This window comes from Xenopus laevis, chromosome 2S, assembly GCF_017654675.1.
Source record: "Xenopus laevis strain J_2021 chromosome 2S, Xenopus_laevis_v10.1, whole genome shotgun sequence".
In the NCBI taxonomy this organism is placed as follows: Eukaryota; Metazoa; Chordata; class Amphibia; order Anura; family Pipidae; genus Xenopus; species Xenopus laevis.
Genome location: NC_054374.1, coordinates 163,580,573 through 163,605,957, shown reverse-complemented (window position 1 = coordinate 163,605,957; position 25,385 = coordinate 163,580,573). Strand labels below are relative to the sequence as shown.

The window sequence follows — 25,385 nt, the reverse complement described above, 5'->3', positions numbered from 1 at the left end:
AAGGATTTAAATTCATGTGTTATGGACAGTGTTCAGTAACAACCTGCATCACACCTCCCAACTGTCCTTTTTTAATGGCACTGTCCCGATTTTGACAGCTTAACCCACAGTCCTGGATTGTTACTGAAATGTCCTGAACATCTCTTTGATCTCCTGCACTGAACAGCCAGAAAAAGATACAACATTTTTAAAACTTAATTAGCTTTTGGCAGAGAGCCCAGAATAGAGACCTGCAGCGGGTCAGGTAACCGCGGATTACCCGCAAAAAAAGCGGGCAGCCTGCGGAATAAGGGAAGGATTTTCAGGTGCGGGTATAGCTGCGGGTCGGGTTGTGGGTCTCAACTAAATTTCTTATCTTATGTAATATTGTCTATATTTTACTCCTTTTAAAGTTTTACAAAACTTGTTTCTGTCCCCGCCCACTTTTGATGATGTCACTTCCGGTTTGCAGCACTATCACTTCCTGTTTGATGGTGGTCGGCGGGTTGGGTTGCAGATAAGGCAATTGCGGGTCCGGGTTGGGTAGCGGATCAAAGTGGGTTGCGGTTCGGGTCGCGGGGTCGTATCCGGGTCTTAGAAATTGGTTCCGCGCAGGACTCTAGCCCAGAATATGTGGCAGGTGCACTTAGATACATCTGTAACAATTTAAGATAAGCAGGTCTCTTGAGGAAACCGTGATTTGCAGCTTAAAGGGCAATTCGCCTTCATTAGCAAAACTAATTAATAGCACATAAAAACCACAGAAATGGGTTGAAACTTTCATAACCTGCCAAATCTTGTAAAATTAAAACTGTAATTAGGGGGTGTGGCCAGAAACATTTTGTCTTTTTTTTTGGCCCTCTTTCTGTTTCCACAATGTTGGGAGTAAACCCAAAAAAGTTGTATTGTAAAAAAAAAACGAAGTAATTGTCCTTTCCATTTCTCTACACTGGTGGTTCTGACTCCTGAAATGTATTGGAATTGAGATGATTAGCCAAACGCTAGGAAAACTGACTTCTTCTACATTGTGTCAGAGACAGAAGCAGCAGTGCAGAAGTGCACAGACCGATATCAGAAATGTATTTATCTTCATAATTAACTTAAAGGTGGGGGTTCTATATAGGCGTCCATGCCCCCCACTAAATCTGCAGCATCAGTCGCAGACCCTCGCTGCCCTGTGTATTTCTACTTGTATTTGTTGCACTTTTATGCTGAACTTCTGCTTTACAGAGAATTTGACCTTTAACTCTTTGGTTTGTGTGTCGGAACAGACAGTGCAGAATGTTGTCGTCGGTGAAGCCGTTTGGGGAGCAGAAGTTCCAGACTCTGAAGAAGGAATGTCTGAGTAAGAAACTTCTGTTTGAGGATCCGACCTTCCCGGCCAATGACGACTCTCTCTTCTACAAGACTCAGCGGGTTCAGGGGGTACAGTGGAAGCGCCCCAAGGTGATGCCCCCGCCGATGAGTCTCCCCAGACACTGGGCCTCGTTACTATCCCCCCCATAATGCAGTGTTTACCCCCCACATTCCTGAGTGATGGTGGAACTGCACCCCAAAAACTACTAGTGATGAGCCACAACACTGGGGGGACGTGGGCACATATTTACTTCTCCTTTAATCACCAGTGACACCCGGGGGGGGAAATAAATGAGGCGCAGGAGAGACACAAAGATGTGGGAGTTTTTGTGCAGAGTCTGTGACACCACATTGTCCCTGTTTTACTAAACCTGTTGTTTTCCTGAACCCGAGTCTCTCTGGGTCTCTCTCTGGGTCACAACCCAAATCATTTTTTTTTTTTTGCATAAAATATAGTCATTTTGAGTAATTAATTAATCTGACTTAATATTCCCTGTATAACTCAGCCTGCAGCCTTGTGTCTTTATATGGTCACAGAACAACCCCTCAGTGACTTCTAATATCCTTATCATTTACAGTAGGGGGTACATTATCCCTTATAATACATGAGTGATACTCAGAGTACACTGTATAACTCAGCCTGCAGCCTTGTGCCTTTATATGGTCACAGAACAACCCCTCAGTGACTTCTAATATCCTTATCATTTACAGTAGGGGGTACATTATCCCTTATAATACATGAGTGATACTCAGAGTTCCCTGTATAACTAAGCCTGTAGCCTTGTGTCTTTATATGGTCACAGAACAACCCCTCAGTGACTTCTAATATCCTTATCATTTACAGTAGGGGGTACATTATCCCTTATAATACATGAGTGATACTCAGAGTTCCCTGTATAACTCAGCCTGCAGCCTTGTGCCTTTATATGGTCACAGAACAACCCCTCAGTGACTTCTAATATCCTTATCATTTACAGTAGGGGGTACATTATCCCTTATAATACATGAGTGATACTCAGAGTTCCCTGTATAACTCAGCCTGTAGCCTTGTGTCTTTATATGGTCACAGAACAACCCCTCACTGACTTCTAATATCCTTATCATTTACAGTAGGGGGTACATTATCCCTTATAATACATGAGTGATACTCAGAGTTCCCTGTATAACTCAGCCTGCAGCCTTGTGCCTTTATATGGTCACAGAACAACCCCTCAGTGACTTCTAATATCCTTATCATTTACAGTAGGGGGTACATTATCCCTTATAATACATGAGTGATACTCAGAGTTCCCTGTATAACTCAGCCTGCAGCCTTGTGCCTTTATATGGTCACAGAACAACCCCTCAGTGACTTCTAATATCCTTATCATTTACAGTAGGGGGTACATTATCCCTTATAATACATGAGTGATACTCAGAGTTCCCTGTATAACTCAGCCTGCAGCCTTGTGCCTTTATATGGTCACAGAACAACCCCTCAGTGTCTTCTAATATCCTTATCATTTACAGTAGGGGGTACATTATCCCTTATAATACATGAGTGATACTCAGAGTTCCCTGTATAACTCAGCCTGCAGCCTTGTGCCTTTATATGGTCACAGAACAACCCCTCAGTGACGTCTAATATCCTTATCATTTACAGTAGGGGGTACATTCCATAGCATCAGTAGGACAGTAAATAGAAGGTTTCTCTGTGACTTTCCTGGGGCAGATTGGGAAATCAATAGTTCGAGACAAGATGACGGGAGAGAAGAATGGGGAAGATTGTTCTGTTTTCCTGCTGAACCCGTTGTGAGTTCTCCACATTCTGTAACAACTCGTATGACCAGTGAGGGAAAAGCTAAAGCAGTGATGTACAATATACAGTATATTCTGTTTCACAAGCTCTGGGGCAGGATTATTATATTACAGTAATACCCTACTACTCAATAATACTCTAAATATTTTTGGGGACCACATAAGTTCTATGATCATCCAGGTGGACAACCCTGGGCTAAAGAACCCCCAAAACAGTGACCTGATGGAGGTGCAGCTGCAGGAGGCAGAGTGGATTCCCCTCATTTATGTACCGGGGTTAATGTGCCCGGTTAAGCAACATGGCAGCTCCCAGCGAAAAACAGTCCGATTTTAATCCGTTACAGAACCCTGGGAAATATTGTTACTTAAAGGGACACTTCACCGACACAATATTTTGTGATCATCAGACAGTACCCCAATAATAATGCTATTTATTCGTTTACTTTGTCTCTTCAGCTTTTATCATTTTGCTCCAATTTGAGCTTAAAAATGTTGTTTCACTGTCCCCTCCCTCCATTCGCCAGTGCAGAAACTTCCCATAATGCTCCACTTTCATCCATTACTTGATCCGTCTCTCAGCAGCATTGACTGGGTCACGTTGTGACAGTTTAGTGAGTCGGTGACCAGGGTTCCTGGGCTGCAACTGGGGGACATAAGAGGGGGAACCGAAGGGGATTCAGTTTTAGGCAGTTTTTGGATGTTGCTCTGATGGTGTTGGACAAAATTGGGGTTTTAAAAAAGGAGACTGTTCCCCTTTGCAAAGCTGGAGAGAAGCTATAAGAGTTTCAGTAGTTCCTGGCAGCAGTTCAGTCTGGCAGCAGTTCAGTCTGGCAGTGAAGCAGTGACCTCTAGTGGCCAGTGGGCAGAACCACAGCCTGGGTTTCATTTCCAAGTCATTTTGTCATAATTGCAGTGGCAAATGATAATAATGGGCTGAGCAAAGTACTTGCCTTGGGCACTGGGACCTCTTGACCAGGTTCAGACGGATCTTCCATCTTCCCAATGGATCTCTCTATATCTGAGCACTGATCACACAATGATTGGGGAGAGAGAGTCATTTTGGGCCCATAAAGGGCATTAAGGCTTTAATTTTAAGCAATAAATCAGGAACCGGAAACATCTGATCTGCTTTGTTCTTTTTACAGGCATTCTTAGCTTTCAGTTAACTTTAAGTATATTACATGACTAATTCTAAGCAGCTTTTTATTTGGACTTCATTATTTATTTTCTATTGTTTTTTTTTTGATTACTTCTTCTGACTCTTTAGCTTTCAAATGGGGGTCACTGACCCAAATCAAAGAAACAAATGCTCTGTAAGGCCACAAATGTATTGCTATTGTTACTTTTTATTACTTATCTTTCTATTCAGGCCTCTCCTATTCATATTCCATTCTCTTATTCAAATCAGTGCATGGTTGCTAGGGGAATCTGGACCCTAACAACCAGATGCCTGAAATTACAAACCGGAGAGCTGCTGAATAAAAAGCTAAATGAGTTAAAAACCATAAATAATAAAAAATGAAAACCAATTGCAAATTGTCTCAGAATATCCCTCTCTATATCAGACTAACCGTTAACGAAAACCCTTTTAAAATGGTTGTTCACCTTTGAGTTAACTGTTAGTATGATTTAGAGAGGGATATTCTGAGACAATTTGCAACTGGATTTCATTTTTTATTATTTATGGTTTTTGAGTTATTTAGCTTTTTATTCAGCAGCTCTCCAGTTTGCAATTTTAGCAGTCTGGTTGCTAGGGCTCAAATTCCCCTAGCAACCATGCACTGATTTGAATAAGAGACTGGAATATGAATAGAAAGACGAGTAATAAAAACTTGCAATAGCAATAAATATATTGCCTTACAGAGCATTTGTTTTTACATGGGGTCAGTGACCCTCATTTGAAAGCTGGAAAGAGGAGGAGGAAGAAGAAGGCAAATAATTAAAAAACTATAGAAAATGAATTAAGAAGACCAATTGAAAATTTGATTAGAATCAGGCATTCTATAACATAAAAAAAGTAAACTTAAAGGAGAACAAACCCTTTTAAGACTGGTTTAAGTTAAATGTGCAGGGACTGTACAGTGCTGCCCCCTTGTGTCCCATTCATGCTTATACAGACATTACTATCAAATAGGTTCACATTCAGTTACTAAATCTTTCCTTCTCACCAATGATAACGCTTCCCTCTTCCCCAATGCTGAGGAGGAAAAGTGGGCAAGTCCTTACCCTCAAATCAGTATTTTAGGACCCTAAGAGAGAGAGAGAGCGAGAGCTGCACTAAGGTTTCTAGGCAATATCTTTCTCTGCAATAGAAAGGACAGGAAAATGTGCCCTTTAATACAGAGAGAGAGAGGGGTCTGAGCTTTGGTGAATTAACAGGGACACGTTAGGAGCTCAGTGGGTTAAACAAATCTACGGGGCCCTGCAGTGATGAAATGTGATTAAAGGGCAGAAACAGACTAATAATAATTTATATTCTATTCCCAAGGGGTTTCTCTTGACTTCTATACAGATTCGGATTTGGCACAAAGAACTATCGCTAATCCAATCAATATGGCCACACACATCCATTGGAAACGTTTTCTTTCTTTTTTTTATATATTTTTAGGGAATTCCTTCTTTAATTTTAGGGGGAGCTGCCATGCTGCTCAGAGCAATATGTTTCTCTTTCTCATTGGCTTAGTTGCACTTTTTTAATATTATGTTGGTCTTATTAGTTTTCTCCGTTCCCTTTGAAAGAAACTGTCAGTTTTTACCTCTTTTGGCAGGAATTCTGCAGTGACCCTCATCTGTTTGTGGATGGAATTAGTTCACATGATTTGCATCAAGGACAAGTCGGAAACTGCTGGTTTGTTGCCGCCTGTTCCTCTTTAGCCTCACGTGAGCAACTATGGCAGAAGGTAAGTTGAACCCTGAGTAAATCTTCCTTCTCGTCCAATTCCCATTTACAATAACATATTAAAATGTATATGGTCACTCAGAGTTCCCTGTATAACTCAGCCTGCAGCCTTGTGCCTTTATATGGTCACAGAACATCCCCTCAGTGACTTCTAATATCCTTATTATTTACAGTAGGGGGTACATTATCCCTTATAATACATGAGTGATACTCAGAGTTCCCTGTATAACTCAGCCTGCAGCCTTGTGCCTTTATATGGTCACAGAACAACCCCTCAGTGACTTCTAATATCCTTATCATTTACAGTAGGGGGTACATTATCCCTTATAATACATGAGTGATACTCAGAGTTCCCTGTATAACTCAGCCTGCAGCCTTGTGCCTTTATATGGTCACAGAACCCCTCAGTGACCTCTAATATCCTTATCATTTACAGTAGGGGGTACATTATCCCTTATAATACATGAGTGATACTCAGAGTTCCCTGTATAACTCAGCCTGCAGCCTTGTGCCTTTATATGGTCACAGAACCCCTCAGTGACCTCTAATATCCTTATCATTTACAGTAGGGGGTACATTATCCCTTATAATACATGAGTGATACTCAGAGTTCCCTGTATAACTCAGCCTGCAGCCTTGTGTCTTTAAATGGTCACAGAACAACCCCTCAGTGACTTCTAATATCCTTATCATTTACAGTAGGGGGTACATTATCCCTTATAATACATGAGTGATACTCAGAGTTCCCTGTATAACTCAGCCTGCAGCCTTGTGCCTTTATATGGTCACAGAACAACCCCTCAGTGACTTCTAATATCCTTATCATTTACAGTAGGGGGTACATTATCCCTTATAATACATGAGTGATACTCAGAGTTCCCTGTATAACTCAGCCTGCAGCCTTGTGCCTTTATATGGTCACAGAACCCCTCAGTGACCTCTAATATCCTTATCATTTACAGTAGGGGGTACATTATCCCTTATAATACATGAGTGATACTCAGAGTTCCCTGTATAACTCAGCCTGCAGCCTTGTGTCTTTAAATGGTCACAGAACAACCCCTCAGTGACTTCTAATATCCTTATCATTTACAGTAGGGGGTACATTATCCCTTATAATACATGAGTGATACTCAGAGTTCCCTGTATAACTCAGCCTGCAGCCTTGTGCCTTTATATGGTCACAGAACAACCCCTCAGTGACTTCTAATATCCTTATCATTTACAGTAGGGGGTACATTATCCCTTATAATACATGAGTGATACTCAGAGTTCCCTGTATAACTCAGCCTGCAGCCTTGTGCCTTTATATGGTCACAGAACCCCACTAATATCCTTATAAATGAGTAGATTTCTGGCTGAGCTGATTAATAATGTGTCGGTGCTGCAGTAGAACTGGGCCGTGTTTCAGTCTCAGAAGTAACTGCTGATCACATGATCCTTCGAGACTGCGAGCTCTTGGTACCAGGGGAGACATAGTGAAGCTCATTAACTGAGTATCTCTGACCAGTTGCCTGGTACCTGCAGATTTCTGTCTCCCCAGAGTACTGACTCGTTCTGTTTATGTCAATTTGTAGTTTCTTCCCCTGCAGTATCAGTGAGTACTGTGAGTATTAACCCTGCGCTCCCTGCCCTTTAATCTACGAGTATAAGGATGAACTGTAAATACCATGGGCTGAATGTCTGTCGTTATTCTATAGATGTCGTTATAGGAGAAGTAAAGCCATAGGGGAAAAAACTGTTCCATTTAGTCAGAGTAATGTCTGCCATATACGGCAGCTGTATGGAACTTAAAGGAGAACTAAAGACATAGGTAGAAATGTTGTACATTATGTTTTGTGCTTCTGTGCCAGCCCAAGGCAACCACAGCCCTTTAGCAGTAAAGATCTGTGTCTCCAAAGATGCCCCAGTAGCTCCCCATCTTCTTTTCTGCTGATTCACTGCACATGCTCTGTGCTGCTGTCACTTACTGAGCTTAGGGACCCACTCACAATATACAGTACACATAGAATAGAAATGTCACAATATAAGGCTGATTAGTAATTAATACACATAATTACTACATGGCAGCACAGAAACCAGTGCAATTAGCATCAGAATTGAATAATCAGCAAACCTGTAGCATCAGCTTATATTACAGCCAGGGAAGCTCATTTTCTGCTGGATAATTAGTGACGAGCCCTAAGCTTAGCTTCTCAACAGCCAATCAGAGCCCACTGAGCATGTGAGTGTCACAGACACTTTCCAAGATGGTGACCCCCTGTGACAAGTTTGAAGTCCTGGATCATTGCTGCTATTGACAAGCTCAAACTTTAGCCTCGTGCAATAAATTCACTATATAAAATATGGCATTTTTAGCCACATTCCATTTTGGGGTTTAGTTCTCCTTTAAAGGACCAGTAACACCAATAAATGGGTGGAAAATTGCTTCATAATCAGCAGTACAGTTATTATACACACACTGATAATTAAGTGCCTCTTCCTATAAACCATTAAGTGTTCTGTCCGATCACATTTGAGTGATTGAGTCTGTTTGGAGTGATTTTGGTACATTTATCTATATTACTCCTAATTGCCTGGGCTGGGGCTCTCAGTAAGCGCATCACTAGGGGCCCTGGGGTGTGTGGGCAATTAGGGCAGGGTCCAGGCCAGTCTTTGAGTTGAGAAGCCCAAGCACTCTTAAATTATTATTAAGTATATATAATTCTGTATATAGTATAGTAGAGCTCCATGTTGATCAGGTGATTCAGCACTGATACCAGTTTGAAGTAGGTGGGCCCTCCTGCAGGGGCGTAACTACAGAGGAATCAACCCTACAACCCTGCGGCTGTAGGGGTGCCCAGGAGGTATAGTGCCCCATGAGGCCATAATTAGGGAGGGGTTAATATAGAGAAACATGGACCATTAAAGGCGAAGGAAAGCCACCGAAGCAGTTTATTGGCAATAGATTAGCCACAATAGTGCAAGCTATAACACTATATGTATTCTGCAGAATGTTTTACCATACCTTAGTAATCAGCTCTAGAAACTCTGTTTGTTTAGGATAGCAGCTACCATATTAGCTTGGTGTGACATCACTTCCTGCCTGAGTCTCTTCCTGCTCACTCATAGCTCTGGCCTCAGATTACAGCAGGCAAGGGAGAGAGGAGCAAACTGAGCATGCTCAAGCCCTAGCCCTGGAGGTTTAAGCTGAAAACAGGAAGTCTGATACAGAAGCCCATGAGTACACAATAGAAGGAAAGAAATGTGCTGTTTCTTTTGACAGAGGACTCAGAGCAGCATTACTTTGAGGGTTTACTGGTATATTTATATAGACCTTTCTGATAAAGCTTACTTAATTTTACCCTTTCCTTCTCCTTTAACAAATAAATAAAGATGGGATAAAGCTTAAATAAAGGGCATGGAGATTTGCGGGGAGGCTCTGGCTGCTCTTGGCTGGAGCGATATGGTTAGTAAGTATGTCCAGTGTGTATCTGAAACCGCATTGATTTTTACAAGGGGAAGTAATAATGACTTTGTGCTTTTATAAGAATAATCAGCATTGGTGGCTAAGCTCCTTTATCTGCGGTGCATAAATGTAAATGCATTCTGCTTTCCTGAAATCTCCGGAAGATCACAGTCTGCTGGGGGTCAGTTACTCTCTATAGTGAGTAGAAGGGAAGTGTAAAAAATGCCTGCGCTTGGACCATATATGATAATACAAATAATATATTGTTCTCTTCATTTCTTCCCCCAAGTCCATGTTCTATATGTCCCACTCCAGATCTGTGTATTTCCAATTCATGCCTCATTGGTACTGGTTACTATAGTTGCTACACAGTAGTTACTACACAGTTGTGTGTTGCTATAGCAAAGTCCCATTATCCTGTAACTAAGGCACAAGGTTATTTGGGCTTATCCCAGATGGGTTCAGGAGTGGAAACTTCCAGCCGTTTCCTATAATGTAATCTCAGAGGAGATTCCCCGGGACTAATTGATGTTTGTGTTTAACGAGACGCTGGCGTCAGTCAAACTCCCTTTTAATATCTCCCTAAATGCTGTTTTAGTTTCTCTTACAAGTAGGGATGCACCGAATCCTTCGCAAAAGATTCGGCCGAATACCGAATCCTAATTTGCATAAGCAAAATAGGCCTGGGAAGGGGAAAACATTTTTTACATCCTTGTTTTGTGACAAAAAGTCACGTGATCTCCCTCCTAGCCCCTATTTGCATATGCAAATTATTATTCAGATTCGGTTCAGCCAGGCAGAAGGATTTCGGCCAAATCCTGCTGAAAAAGGCCGTATTCCAATCAGAATCCTGGATTCGGTACATCCCTACTTAGAACTCCAATGGTCATACCTGCTTATCCTTGATGAGGGGGCAAAATTACTAAAGGCCCCTAAATATAAAGTTCTACAATCCTCCCGTCTGGAATATACTCTCTGGTTACTAGAGTTCAATTTACCTAGCAACAAACAAACCTTTGGTTTAGTTGACAGACTTGAAGATCAATAGGAGAGGGTCCACAGAGTGATTAAACATATTAATAATAATAATATCAGAGCAGAAATCTGCCTCCTGTTTGCTGGGTTAAGTGACCACTAGCAACCAGATAGCATGTTAAATGTCTGCTTGGAGAATAGCACTGTAGGGAAACTATTAAAACCTCAAAAAATTAAAAAAAGAAACAATATTTCCTGATGCCCAGTCCATTGATGGACAGTAATGAAGATATAGGTTGACTAAGCCATGTGTTCTGGGGTATTATACATGGAATTGGCACTGTATTTATCTGCTGTGTGTTCTGGGGTATTATACAAGGAATTGGTAATGTATTTATCTGCTGTGTGTTCTGGGGTATTATACATGGAATTGGCACTGTATTTATCTGCTGTGTGTTCTGGGGTATTATACAAGGAATTGTTACTGTATTTATCTGCTGTGTGTTCTGGGGTATTATACATGGAATTGGCACTGTATTTATCTGCTGTGTGTTCTGGGGTATTATACATGGAATTGGCACTGTATTTATCTGCTGTGTGTTCTGGGGTATTATACATGGAATTGGCACTGTATTTATCTGCTGTGGGTTCTGGGGTATTATACATGGAATTGGCACTGTATTTATCTGCTGTGTGTTCTGGGGTATTATACATGGAATTGGCACTGTATTTATCTGTTATGTGTTCTGGGGTATTATACATGGAATTGGCACTGTATTTATCCTGCTGTGTGTTCTGGGGTATTATACATGGAATTGGCACTGTATTTATCTGCTGTGTGTTCTGGGGTATTATACAAGGAATTGTTACTGTATTTATCTGCTGTGTGTTCTGGGGTATTATACATGGAATTGGCACTGTATTTATCTGCTGTGTGTTCTGGGGTATTATACATGGAATTGGCACTGTATTTATCTGCTGTGTGTTCTGGGGTATTATACATGGAATTGGCACTGTATTTATCTGCTGTGGGTTCTGGGGTATTATACATGGAATTGGCACTGTATTTATCTGCTGTGTGTTCTGGGGTATTATACATGGAATTGGCACTGTATTTATCTGTTATGTGTTCTGGGGTATTATACATGGAACTGGCACTGTATTTATCTGCTGTGTGTTCTGGGGTATTATACATGGAATTGACACTGTATTTATCCTGCTGTGTGTTCTGGGTATTATACATGGAATTGGCACTGTATTCCTTCTGCTGTGTGTTCTGGGGTATTATACATGGAATTGGCACTGTATTCCTTCTGCTGTGTGTTCTGGGGTATTATACATGGAATTGGCACTGTATTTATCTGCTGTGTGTTCTGGGGTATTATACATGGAATTGGCACTGTATTTATCTGCTGTGTGTTCTGGGGTATTATACATGGAATTGGCACTGTATTTATCTGCTGTGTGTTCTGGGGTATTATACATGGAATTGGCACTGTATTTATCTGCTGTGGGTTCTGGGGTATTATACATGGAATTGGAACTGTATTTATCTGCTGTGTGTTCTGGGGTATTATACATGGAATTGGCACTGTATTCCTTCTGCTGTGTGTTCTGGGGTATTATACATGGAATTGGCACTGTATTTACCTGCTGTGGGTTCTGGGGTATTATACATGGAATTGGCACTGTATTTCTTCTGCTGTGGGTTCTGGGGTATTATACATGGAATTGGCACTGTATTTATCTGCTGTGGGTTCTGGGGTATTATACATGGAATTGGCACTGTATTTATCTGCTGTGTGTTCTGGGGTATTATACATGGAATTGACACTGTATTTATCTGCTGTGTGTTCTGGGGTATTATACATGGAATTGACACTGTATTTATCCTGCTGTGTGTTCTGGGTATTATACATGGAATTGGCACTGTATTCCTTCTGCTGTGTGTTCTGGGGTATTATACATGGAATTGGCACTGTATTTATCTGCTGTGGGTTCTGGGGTATTATACATGGAATTGGCACTGTATTTATCTGCTGTGTGTTCTGGGGTATTATACATGGAATTGGCACTGTATTTATCTGCTGTGGGTTCTGGGGTATTATACATGGAATTGGCACTGTATTTATTCTGCTTTGTGTTCTGGGTATTATACATGGAATTGGCACTGTATTCCTTCTGCTGTGTGTTCTGGGGTATTATACATGGAATTGGCACTGTATTTATCTGCTGTGGGTTCTGGGGTATTATACATGGAATTGGCACTGTATTTATCTGCTGTGTGTTCTGGGGTATTATACATGGAATTGGCACTGTATTCCTTCTGCTGTGTGTTCTGGGGTATTATACATGGAATTGGCACTGTATTTACCTGCTGTGGGTTCTGGGGTATTATACATGGAATTGGCACTGTATTTCTTCTGCTGTGGGTTCTGGGGTATTATACATGGAATTGGCCCTGTATTTATCTGCTGTGGGTTCTGGGGTATTATACATGGAATTGGCACTGTATTTCTTCTGCTGTGTGTTCTGGGGTATTATACATGGAATTGGCACTGTATTTATCTGCTGTGTGTTCTGGGGTATTATACATGGAATTGACACTGTATTTATCCTGCTGTGTGTTCTGGGTATTATACATGGAATTGGCACTGTATTCCTTCTGCTGTGTGTTCTGGGGTATTATACATGGAATTGGCACTGTATTTATCTGCTGTGTGTTACATAGTAACATAGTAACATAGTAAGTAAGGTTGAAAAAAGACACATGTCCATCGAGTTCAACCTTTTTTTTTTTTTGTTTATTAACTACCTATCTGCCAGTTGATCCAGAGGAAGGCAAAAAACCCATCTGAAGCCTCTCCAATTTGCCTTAGAGGGGGAAAAATTCCTTCCTGACTCCAAAATGGCAATCGGATTAGTCCCTGGATCAACTTGGACTATGAGCTATTTCCCATAACCCTGTATTCCCTTACTTGCTAAAAAGCCATCCAACCCCTTCTTAAAGCTATCTAATGTATCAGCCTGTACAACTGATTCAGGGAGAGAATTCCACATCTTCACAGCTCTCACTGTAAAAAACCCCTTCCGAATATTTAGGCGGAACCTCTTTTCTTCTAATCGGAATGGGTGACCTCGTGTCAGCTGGAAAGACCTACTGGTAAATAAAGCATTAGAGAGATTGTTATATGATCCCTTTATATATTTATACATAGTCATCATATCACCCCTTAAGCGCCTCTTCTCCAGCGTGAACATCCCCAATTTGGCCAGTCTTTCCTCATAGCTAAGATTTTCAATACCTTTTACCAGCTTAGTTGCTCTTCTCTGTACCCTCTCTAATACAATAATGTCCTGTTTGAGTGATGGAGACCAAAACTGTACGGCATATTCTAGATGGGGCCTTACAAGTGCTCTATACAGTGGAAGAATGACCCCCTCCTCCCGTGACTCTATGCCCCTTTTAATACAGCTCAAGACCTTATTTGCCCTTGATGCTGCTGACTGGCATTGCTTGCTACAGCCAAGTTTATCATCTACAAGGACTCCAAGGTCCTTTTCCATAATGGATTTGCCTAGTGCAGTCCCATTTAGGGTATAAGTGGCTTGGATATTTTTACATCCCAGGTGCATGACTTTACATTTATCAACATTGAATCTCATTTGCCACTTAGCTGCCCAGATTGCCAGTTTGTCAAGATCCTGTTGCAAGGATGCCACATCCTGGATGGAATTAATTGGGCTGGATAATTTTGTGTCATCTGCAAACACTGATACATTACTTACAACACCCTCCCCTAAGTCATTAATGAACAAGTTAAATAAAAGTGGACCCAATACTGAGCCCTGGGGGACCCCACTAAGAACCTTACTCCAAGTAGAGAATGTCCCATTAACAACCACCCTCTGTACCCGATCCTGTAGCCAGTTTCCTATCCACGTGCAAACGACTTCATTAAGCCCAACAGACCTTAGTTTAGAAAGCAGTCGTTTGTGGGGCACAGTATCAAACGCTTTGGCAAAATCCAAATAGATCACATCTACTGCCCCCCCACTATCCAGAATCTTACTTACCACATCATAAAATGCAATCAAATTCGTCTGACATGACCTATCCTTCATAAAGCCATGCTGATTGTTGCTCATAATGTCATTCATTAGGACAAAATTTTGTATGTGATCCCTTAACAAGCCTTCAAATAATTTGCCCACCACAGATGTCAAGCTTACTGGCCTATAATTGCCAGGCTGAGATCGTAATCCCTTTTTAAATATTGGAATAACATCAGCTTTTCTCCAATCCATAGGCACCATACCAGATGACAGTGAATCTGAGAAAATCAGAAATAAGGGCTGGTCTAAAACTGAACTAAGCTCTCTTAGAACCCGGGGGTGTATGCCATCAGGCCCTGGAGCCTTGTTTACATTAATTTGTATTAAAGCTTTTTGAATCATATCCTGAGTCAGCCACTGACTAGATTGAGCTGAACCATTCGTGCAGTTATTAAGTGAGCCTGTGAACCCAGACTCCTCTATTGTATACACTGAAGAAAAGAACTGATTTAACACATTTGCCTTATCTGTATCTGTTACAACCATACTGATACCATTATTTAATGGAGCAACACTCTCAACCTGCATCTTTTTACTATTAATATATTTATAAAACTTTTTAGGGTTAGTTTTCACCTCCACCGCAATTAACTCTTCATTTCTTTTCTTAGCCTTCCGGATTGCTGATTTACAACATTTATTACAGTGTTTATATTCATTAAATGCAGCTTCTGTCCCTACAGATTTGTAGTTTTTAAATGCCTTTCTCTTCTTTCCCATTAACATCTTTACCTCTGTATTAAGCCACACAGGATGATTCTTAGAGCTTCTACGTTTAGTCCTTAAGGGAATAAATTGAGAACAGTAATGATTTAATATCATTTTAAAGGACAACCATTTCTGTTCTGTGTTTTTAGCTGAAAACCTAATGCCCCAATCAATGCTCTGTAGGGCAGCCCTCAAGGCACTAAAATTAGCTTTGGCAAAATTCATGGTTTTTGTTGCCCCAGTATATTTTTGTTTTTTGCACCAGACATTAAAAGATATAACATTATGGTCACTATTACCCAGGGGTTCAATGACTTGCACATTTGCTATAAGTTCTGGGTCATTTGAGATCACTAAATCAAGAATAGCATTTTTTCTGGTAGGCTCCTCAACAACCTGTGCTAAAAAATTGTCGTGCAATAAGTTTATAAACTTGCTCCCATTAACTGATCTAGCAGTACCGTTGCTCCAGTCAATATCTGGGTAATTAAAATCCCCCATTATCATTACTTTACCTAAACTAGCAGCCTTTTCTATTTGCATTAGGAGCTTTGTCTCTTCCTCCTCACTTACATTAGGGGGTCTATAGCATACTCCTACAATTAATTTGCTGGATTCTTTACAATTGGTGAAGAACTCCACCCATACGACTTCTGGCCCCTCATTTTCTAACATAACCTCCTCCTTTATATGAGCTTTTAAATCCTGCCTAACATACAGACATACCCCTCCTCCTTTTCTATTGCCTCTGTCCCTCCGAAACAAAGTATAGCCACTGATATTTACTGCCCAGTCATGCAGTATTATACATGGAATTGGCACTGTATTCCTTCTGCTGTGTGTTCTGGGGTATTATACATGGAATTGGCACTGTATTTACCTGCTGTGGGTTCTGGGGTATTATACATGGAATTGGCACTGTATTTATCTGCTGTGGGTTCTGGGGTATTATACATGGAATTGGCACTGTATTTCGTCTGCTGTGTGTTCTGGGGTATTATACATGGAATTGGCACTGTATTTATCTGCTGTGTGTTCTGGGGTATTATACATGGAATTGGCACTGTATTTATCTGCTGTGGGTTCTGGGGTATTATACATGGAATTGACACTGTATTTATCTGCTGTGTGTTCTAGGGTATTATACATGGAATTGGCACTGTATTTATCTGCCGTGTGTTCTGGGGTATTATACATGGAATTGACACTGTATTTATCCTGCTGTGTGTTCTGGGTATTATACATGGAATTGGCACTGTATTTCTTCTGCTGTGTGTTCTGGGGTATTATACATGGAATTGGCACTGTATTTACCTGCTGTGGGTTCTGGGGTATTATACATGGAATTGGCACTGTATTTCTTCTGCTGTGTGTTCTGGGGTATTATACATGGAATTGGCACTGTATTTATCCTGCTGTGTGTTCTGGGTATTATACATGGAATTGGCACTGTATTTATCTGCTGTGGGTTCTGGGGTATTATACATGGAATTGGCACTGTATTTATCTGTTATGTGTTCTGGGGTATTATACATGGAATTGGCACTGTATTTATCTGCCGTGTGTTCTGGGTATTATACATGGAATTGGCACTGTATTTATCTGCTGTGTGTTCTGGGGTATTATACATGGAATTGACACTGTATTTATCCTGCTGTGTGTTCTGGGTATTATACATGGAATTGGCACTGTATTTATCTGCTGTGTGTTCTGGGATATTATACATGAAATTGGCCCTGTATTTATCTGCTGTGGGTTCTGGGGTATTATACATGGAATTGGCACTGTATTTATCTGCCGTGTGTTCTGGGGTATTATACATGGAATTGGCACTGTATTTACCTGCTGTGGGTTCTGGGGTATTATACATGGAATTGGCACTGTATTTCTTCTGCTGTGTGTTCTGGGGTATTATACATGGAATTGGTCCTGTATTTATCTGCTGTGTGTTCTGGGGTATTATACATGGAATTGGCACTGTATTTATCTGCTGTGTGTTCTGGCGTATTATACATGGAATTGGCACTGTATTCCTTCTGCTGTGTGTTCTGGGGTATTATACATGGAATTGGCACTGTATTTACCTGCTGTGGGTTCTGGGGTATTATACATGGAATTGGCACTGTATTTATCTGCTGTGGGTTCTGGGGTATTATACATGGAATTGGCACTGTATTTCGTCTGCTGTGTGTTCTGGGGTATTATACATGGAATTGGCACTGTATTTATCTGCTGTGTGTTCTGGGGTATTATACATGGAATTGGCACTGTATTTATCTGCTGTGGGTTCTGGGGTATTATACATGGAATTGACACTGTATTTATCTGCTGTGTGTTCTAGGGTATTATACATGGAATTGGCACTGTATTTATCTGCCGTGTGTTCTGGGGTATTATACATGGAATTGACACTGTATTTATCCTGCTGTGTGTTCTGGGTATTATACATGGAATTGGCACTGTATTTCTTCTGCTGTGTGTTCTGGGGTATTATACATGGAATTGGCACTGTATTTACCTGCTGTGGGTTCTGGGGTATTATACATGGAATTGGCACTGTATTTCTTCTGCTGTGTGTTCTGGGGTATTATACATGGAATTGGCACTGTATTTATCCTGCTGTGTGTTCTGGGTATTATACATGGAATTGGCACTGTATTTATCTGCTGTGGGTTCTGGGGTATTATACATGGAATTGGCACTGTATTTATCTGTTATGTGTTCTGGGGTATTATACATGGAATTGGCACTGTATTTATCTGCCGTGTGTTCTGGGTATTATACATGGAATTGGCACTGTATTTATCTGCTGTGTGTTCTGGGGTATTATACATGGAATTGACACTGTATTTATCCTGCTGTGTGTTCTGGGTATTATACATGGAATTGGCACTGTATTTATCTGCTGTGTGTTCTGGGATATTATACATGAAATTGGCCCTGTATTTATCTGCTGTGGGTTCTGGGGTATTATACATGGAATTGGCACTGTATTTATCTGCCGTGTGTTCTGGGGTATTATACATGGAATTGGCACTGTATTTACCTGCTGTGGGTTCTGGGGTATTATACATGGAATTGGCACTGTATTTCTTCTGCTGTGTGTTCTGGGGTATTATACATGGAATTGGTCCTGTATTTATCTGCTGTGTGTTCTGGGGTATTATACATGGAATTGGCACTGTATTTATCTGCTGTGTGTTCTGGCGTATTATACATGGAATTGGCACTGTATTCCTTCTGCTGTGTGTTCTGGGGTATTATACATGGAATTGGCACTGTATTTACCTGCTGTGGGTTCTGGGGTATTATACATGGAATTGGCACTGTATTTATCTGCTGTGGGTTCTGGGGTATTATACATGGAATTGGCACTGTATTTCGTCTGCTGTGTGTTCTGGGGTATTATACATGGAATTGGCACTGTATTTATCTGCTGTGTGTTCTGGGGTATTATACATGGAATTGGCACTGTATTTATCTGCTGTGGGTTCTGGGGTATTATACATGGAATTGACACTGTATTTATCTGCTGTGTGTTCTAGGGTATTATACATGGAATTGGCACTGTATTTATCTGCCGTGTGTTCTGGGGTATTATACATGGAATTGACACTGTATTTATCCTGCTGTGTGTTCTGGGTATTATACATGGAATTGGCACTGTATTTCTTCTGCTGTGTGTTCTGGGGTATTATACATGGAATTGGCACTGTATTTACCTGCTGTGGGTTCTGGGGTATTATACATGGAATTGGCACTGTATTTCTTCTGCTGTGTGTTCTGGGGTATTATACATGGAATTGGCACTGTATTTATCCTGCTGTGTGTTCTGGGTATTATACATGGAATTGGCACTGTATTTATCTGCTGTGGGTTCTGGGGTATTATACATGGAATTGGCACTGTATTTATCTGTTATGTGTTCTGGGGTATTATACATGGAATTGGCACTGTATTTATCTGCCGTGTGTTCTGGGTATTATACATGGAATTGGCACTGTATTTATCTGCTGTGTGTTCTGGGGTATTATACATGGAATTGACACTGTATTTATCCTGCTGTGTGTTCTGGGTATTATACATGGAATTGGCACTGTATTTATCTGCTGTGTGTTCTGGGATATTATACATGAAATTGGCCCTGTATTTATCTGCTGTGGGTTCTGGGGTATTATACATGGAATTGGCACTGTATTTATCTGCCGTGTGTTCTGGGGTATTATACATGGAATTGGCACTGTATTTACCTGCTGTGGGTTCTGGGGTATTATACATGGAATTGGCACTGTATTTCTTCTGCTGTGTGTTCTGGGGTATTATACATGGAATTGGTCCTGTATTTATCTGCTGTGTGTTCTGGGGTATTATACATGGAATTGGCACTGTATTTCTTCTGCTGTGTGTTCTGGGGTATTATACATGGAATTGGCACTGTATTTATCTGCTGTGTGTTCTGGGGTATTATACATGGAATTGGCACTGTATTTATCTGCCGTGTGTTCTGGGTATTATACATGGAATTGACACTGTATTTATCTGCCGTGTGTTCTGGGTATTATACATGGAATTGGCACTGTATTTATCTAATGTGTGTTCTGGGGTATTATACATGGAATTGGCACTGTATTTATCTGCTGTGTGTTCTGGGGTATTATACATGGAATTGGCTCTGTATTTATCTGCTGTGGGTTCTGGGGTATTATACATGGAATTGACACTGTATTTATCTGCTGTGTCTTCTGGGGTATTATACATGGAATTGGCCCTGTATTTATCCTGCTGTGTGTTCTGGGGTATTATACATGGAATTGGCACTGTATTTATCTGCCGTGTGTTCTGGGTATTATACATGGAATTGACACTGTATTTATCTGCCGTGTGTTCTGGGTATTATACATGGAATTGGCACTGTATTTATCTAATGTGTGTTCTGGGGTATTATACATGGAATTGGCACTGTATTTATCTGCTGTGTGTTCTGGGGTATTATACATGGAATTGGCTCTGTATTTATCTGCTGTGGGTTCTGGGGTATTATACATGGAATTGACACTGTATTTATCTGCTGTGTGTTCTGGGGTATTATACATGGAATTGGCCCTGTATTTATCCTGCTGTGTGTTCTGGGGTATTATACATGGAATTGGCACTGTATTTATCTGCTGTGGGTTCTGGGGTATTATACATGGAATTGGCACTGTATTTATCTGCTGTGTGTTCTGGGGTATTATACATGGAATTAGCCCTGTATTTATCTGCTGTGTGTTCTGGGGTATTATACATGGGATTGGCACTGTATTTTATCCTCTGTGTGTTCTGGGGTATTATACATGGAATTGGCACTGTATTTATCTGCTGTGTGTTCTGGGGTATTATACATGGAATTGGCACTGTATTTATCTGCTGTGTGTTCTGGGGTATTATACATGGAATTGGCACTGTATTTATCTGCTGTTTGTTCTGGGGTATTATACATGGAATTGGCCCTGTATTTATTCAGCTGTGTGTTCTGGGGTATTATACATGGAATTGGCACTGTATTTATCTGCTGTGTGTTCTGGGGTATTATACATGGAATTGGCACTGTATTTATCTGCTGTGTGTTCTGGGGTATTATACATGGAATTGGCCCTGTATTTATTCAGCTGTGTGTTCTGGGGTATTATACATGGAATTGGCACTGTATTTATCTGCTGTGTGTTCTGGGGTATTATACATGGAATTGGCCCTGTATTTATTCAGCTGTGTGTTCTGGGGTATTATACATGGAATTGGCACTGTATATATCTGCTGTGTGTTCTGGGGTATTATACATGGAATTGGCACTGTATTTATCTGCTGTGTGTTCTGGGGTATTATACATGGAATTGGCACTGTATTTATCTGCTGTGTGTTCTGGGGTATTATACATGGAATTGGCCCTGTATTTATTCAGCTGTGTGTTCTGGGGTATTATACATGGAATTGGCACTGTATTTATCTGCTGTGGGTTCTGGGGTATTATACATGGAATTGGCACTGTATTTATCTGCTGTGTGTTCTGGGGTATTATACATGGAATTAGCCCTGTATTTATCTGCTGTGTGTTCTGGGGTATTATACATGGGATTGGCACTGTATTTTATCCTCTGTGTGTTCTGGGGTATTATACATGGAATTGGCACTGTATTTATCTGCTGTGTGTTCTGGGGTATTATACATGGAATTGGCACTGTATTTATCTGCTGTGTGTTCTGGGGTATTATACATGGAATTGGCACTGTATTTATCTGCTGTGTGTTCTGGGGTATTATACATGGAATTGGCACTGTATTTATCTGCTGTGTGTTCTGGGGTATTATACATGGAATTGGCACTGTATTTATCCCACTGTGTGTTCTGGGGTATTATACATGGAATTGGCCCTGTATTTATTCAGCTGTGTGTTCTGGGGTATTATACATGGAATTGGCCCTGTATTTATCTGCTGTGTGTTCTGGGGTATTATACATGGAATTGACACTGTATTTATCCTCTGTGTTTTCAGGGGTATTATACATGGAATTGACACTGTATTTATCCTCTGTGTGTTCTGGGGTATTATACATGGAATTGGCACTGTATTTATCTGCTGTGTGTTCTGGGGTATTATACATGGAATTAGCCCTGTATTTATCTGCTGTGGGTTCTGGGGTATTATACATGAAATTGGCACTGTATTTATCTGCTGTGTGTTCTGGGGTATTATACATGAAATTGGCACTGTATTTATCTGCTGTGTGTTCTGGGGTATTATACATGGAATTGGCACTGTATTTATCTGCTGTGTGTTCTGGGGTATTATACATGGAATTGGCACTGTATTTATCCTGCTGTGTGTTCTGGGTATTATACATGGAATTGGCCCTGTATTTATCTGTTGTGTGTTCTGGGGTATTATACATGAAATTGGCACTGTATTTATCTGCTGTGTGTTCTGGGGTATTATACATGAAATTGGCACTGTATTTATCTGCTGTGTGTTCTGGGGTATTATACATGAAATTGGCACTGTATTTATCTGCTGTGTGTTCTGGGGTATTATACATGGAATTGGACACATGAAAATGGCTGTATTTACAATATAGGCACCCAATGACCCATGCCTAGGGGGGGTGGCTCATAAGTACCTATATAGTAACTCGCCTCCAGATACTTGTTGCTACTGTAAGTCTGGGAGAGGTCCAGTACCTAAGTGTCTTTGATACTGTGTAGAAAATATCTTTAATTAGCCTGCCAAACACAAAAGTTGCCCTTTACCTATGGCCCTGACAACTCTGTCCACACAGACAGCTCAATGGTCTGTACATTGTGGTGGCCCCCGCTTTCTTTTTGAGCGTTAATATACTCGGTGCTCCAACCCAACATGCAACTCTTTACCTGACAAAATCAAGAGAAGTTTGGGGACATAAGTGAGCTGAAGCAATGATGATGTTGATGCAAGTGGTGCAAGTATAGAAATGGCACATACATGGTTTCATAGGAAATGTATTGCGTGTGTAACATTGGAAATCTGTGACAGTAACAAGTGTTTTTCTTCTTTTCTTTTCTTTTTTACCGTGACACTGTATCTTGGGTTAGAATTTGGAAGTACCTAAAGGCGCATTTGTTTGAGTCACCTGAAGTCAACCCTTTCTTTTGCTCCTCAAGAAGAGGATGAAGTGTTCTGAGATGTTGTGCAGAATGGCATCAGCCAGTAAAGGCATCCTATTTACAGCCATTAGTATTTCCCTTCTCATAAAGTGTTTCTAAGGCAACTTTATATCTGCTCCTTGTAGATTTGTTTACATAGGCAATTACGTGTTGGTAACCTCTAAATAAGCCAAGAGAGCATCCGCAGGAATCCCCGGGAGGGGTAAGTTGCATCAATAGGCCACGTTGCTTAGCAGAGTTATGTGTGAGGCAGATGAAGAGGAGGTAGTCGTGCTTTGGGATTGTAGTTTTGGGTTGAGTTGCAGAGGCAGGCAGACGTAGATCGCAAGAACGGTTGAGGAGCAATGGCACCTGAAACCTCAGAGATGGAGCTTCCTTTCAACGAGGACACTCAGCTTACCAAGTGCATGCGTATCCGAGTCCAAACCCTCCAGCAAAAGAATGGCAAACCTCAGGAGGGTGAGATGCTCCTCCGAGCCAACGACTACATCTACCGCTTGGATTTCCCCAAGCAGAAGCTCAGATTCCTGTGGTGGAAAGTCCATTTGAAAACACCGGGGAAAGTCATGATCACTGGCACCTCCCAGCATTGGACCCCAGACCTTACAAACCTCATGACCCGGCAGCTTCTGGAACCTTCAGCTGTCTTCTACAAGAAAGATGCCAAGGACAAGGTGGAGTGCAATGAGGCTGATGCCCAAGAGTTTGGGGAAAGGATAGCAGAGTTGGCCAAAATACGTAAAGTGATGTACTTTGTCTTCACTTTCTTAGATGGCGCTGACCCATCCACCGTCGAATATTCCATTGGCTTCAGGGGCTGAAAGAGCATTTAATGTTGGACAAAAACATTGTGATTTATTAATATATTTGTATTGAGAACAAATGGACTTCAACCACTGATCTCCAAATTCGGTTCTTCTTTAGAAGGTCCAATTAAGCATGAATAATTAACATCCTTTTTATTGTCTGCCAAATGGACTTGTCATCCAGTGTATGAATAATGATGATCAGCTTCCCACCATAACCTGATTATTAATGATGTTCCTGTTTGCTTATCTGTAGTTTGTATAATACGTAGCACTAAGTGGTTTCATTAATGTAGGGGCAGTGTGTTACTAAGTGTAGCATGGAGCTAACATAGTAAGAGGAAGACCCATCAAACCTTCACATAAGGCCATGATTTTGTATAGTTCCATATCGGTGTGTTTTCTATATATTATATGTGGGACTGGGTCTGGGAGAACCCTACTTCACTGACCATGTAGTCTGGACCCCCTGAACTCAACCCAAGACAAAAAAGTGTGTATAGGTAAACCATTTTTGGTGAGTGTACTGAGGTTCTTCTTTATTAGCACCAAAACCAGGGAAGGGTACATTTGGGGACCTTGGATGTCACATCTACAGCATGCAGAAGGTACCAAAAAACTACAACTCCCAAAGTACAGGGATTGCACATTGGTGTCCAGTGCTTGGGTATCAGTGTCTGAGGGGTCAGGCCCTGGGGGTTATTGGTGTCTAAGGGGGCCCTGGGGATATAGGTGCCTGTGGAGATTACTGCTGGTGGGTTCAGTGGAATGGTGGGGTGTCACTACTTATGAGGTTGAGGTCCCTGCACATATCAGAGCTTGGTACCATCTCCCACTGATCATTGAAATACAAACCCATAGTGTGATAGGATACCATGGTACCATCTGATTGGCAGCCTGGATATACTGTATTCTTTGTAACCCATCAAGAATTGTATTGGAATCCGTTCTACAACCTGTTGTAAATCATTTGTTGTAATGGTTTGACCATATTCACACTAACGCAGAAATTTTATGTATTTATCTCCTGGAAAATAAAGCTTGAGAACCATATATTCAGTGGTTTTATTTTTGTCTGTGGTGCCCATTGTGGTTCCAATTAAAAGACGAATTCACCAATAGGAGTGTGTGTGTTATGCACGTTTTTGTATTTATTTCACGGGTGAGGCGAGATCAGCTCAGCAGAGAGGTGGTGGCTCTTCCATTGAGCGTCCGTGACTTTAAGAGCTGATGTGTTTTAACAGCAAGTTCAGTGCTTTTACTGTAGAAGAGTTCAGCTGTTCTTTCTTTGCTGGTTATTTGGCCCCGCCAGGGCCACAGGAGAACTGGTAACCAGGAGGGTAAGAAGAACTGGGAGAACCCTGGTTTATTTATATGTAGTCCTGTGTATTGTACCTGCCCAACTTCTCCCCCACTAGAGCTTTATCCACAGGCCCCTGTCTCCCCTGGTGTGTTATTAGAATACTAACTGCCCCTGTATGTTGGGGTTACCTGGGGAGGCAATTACAGTCTGGAAAGCAGGTAAGGCAGTAACAGCAGGGAGAGTAAGTAAATGAGGGGTTTCAGCCAAATGTAGAGATTGTCAACCACTCGGGACCAAAATCTGGGGGAGGTTTTAAGCCACACC

At 41.2% G+C, this 25,385-nt stretch overlaps 2 protein-coding genes across 3 annotated transcripts in view; both read left to right on the top strand.

Annotated features, from left to right (window-relative positions):
- Positions 1 to 25,385, top strand: part of capn5.S (calpain 5 S homeolog) — a 52,852-nt gene that overhangs the window by 19,846 nt on the left and 7,621 nt on the right. For both annotated transcript variants that reach the window (NM_001091200.1, XM_041583067.1), the window contains 2 exon segments: positions 1,251 to 1,425; positions 5,901 to 6,032. In NM_001091200.1, coding sequence (NP_001084669.1) covers positions 1,261 to 1,425; positions 5,901 to 6,032 — 297 coding nt within the window. In that variant the 5' untranslated portion in view covers positions 1,251 to 1,260.
- omp.S (olfactory marker protein S homeolog) lies at positions 23,247 to 24,810 on the top strand. The gene is given in 1 exon segment (NM_001085770.1): positions 23,247 to 24,810. A coding segment is annotated over 1 exon segment (477 nt). The 5' UTR covers positions 23,247 to 23,296; the 3' UTR covers positions 23,774 to 24,810.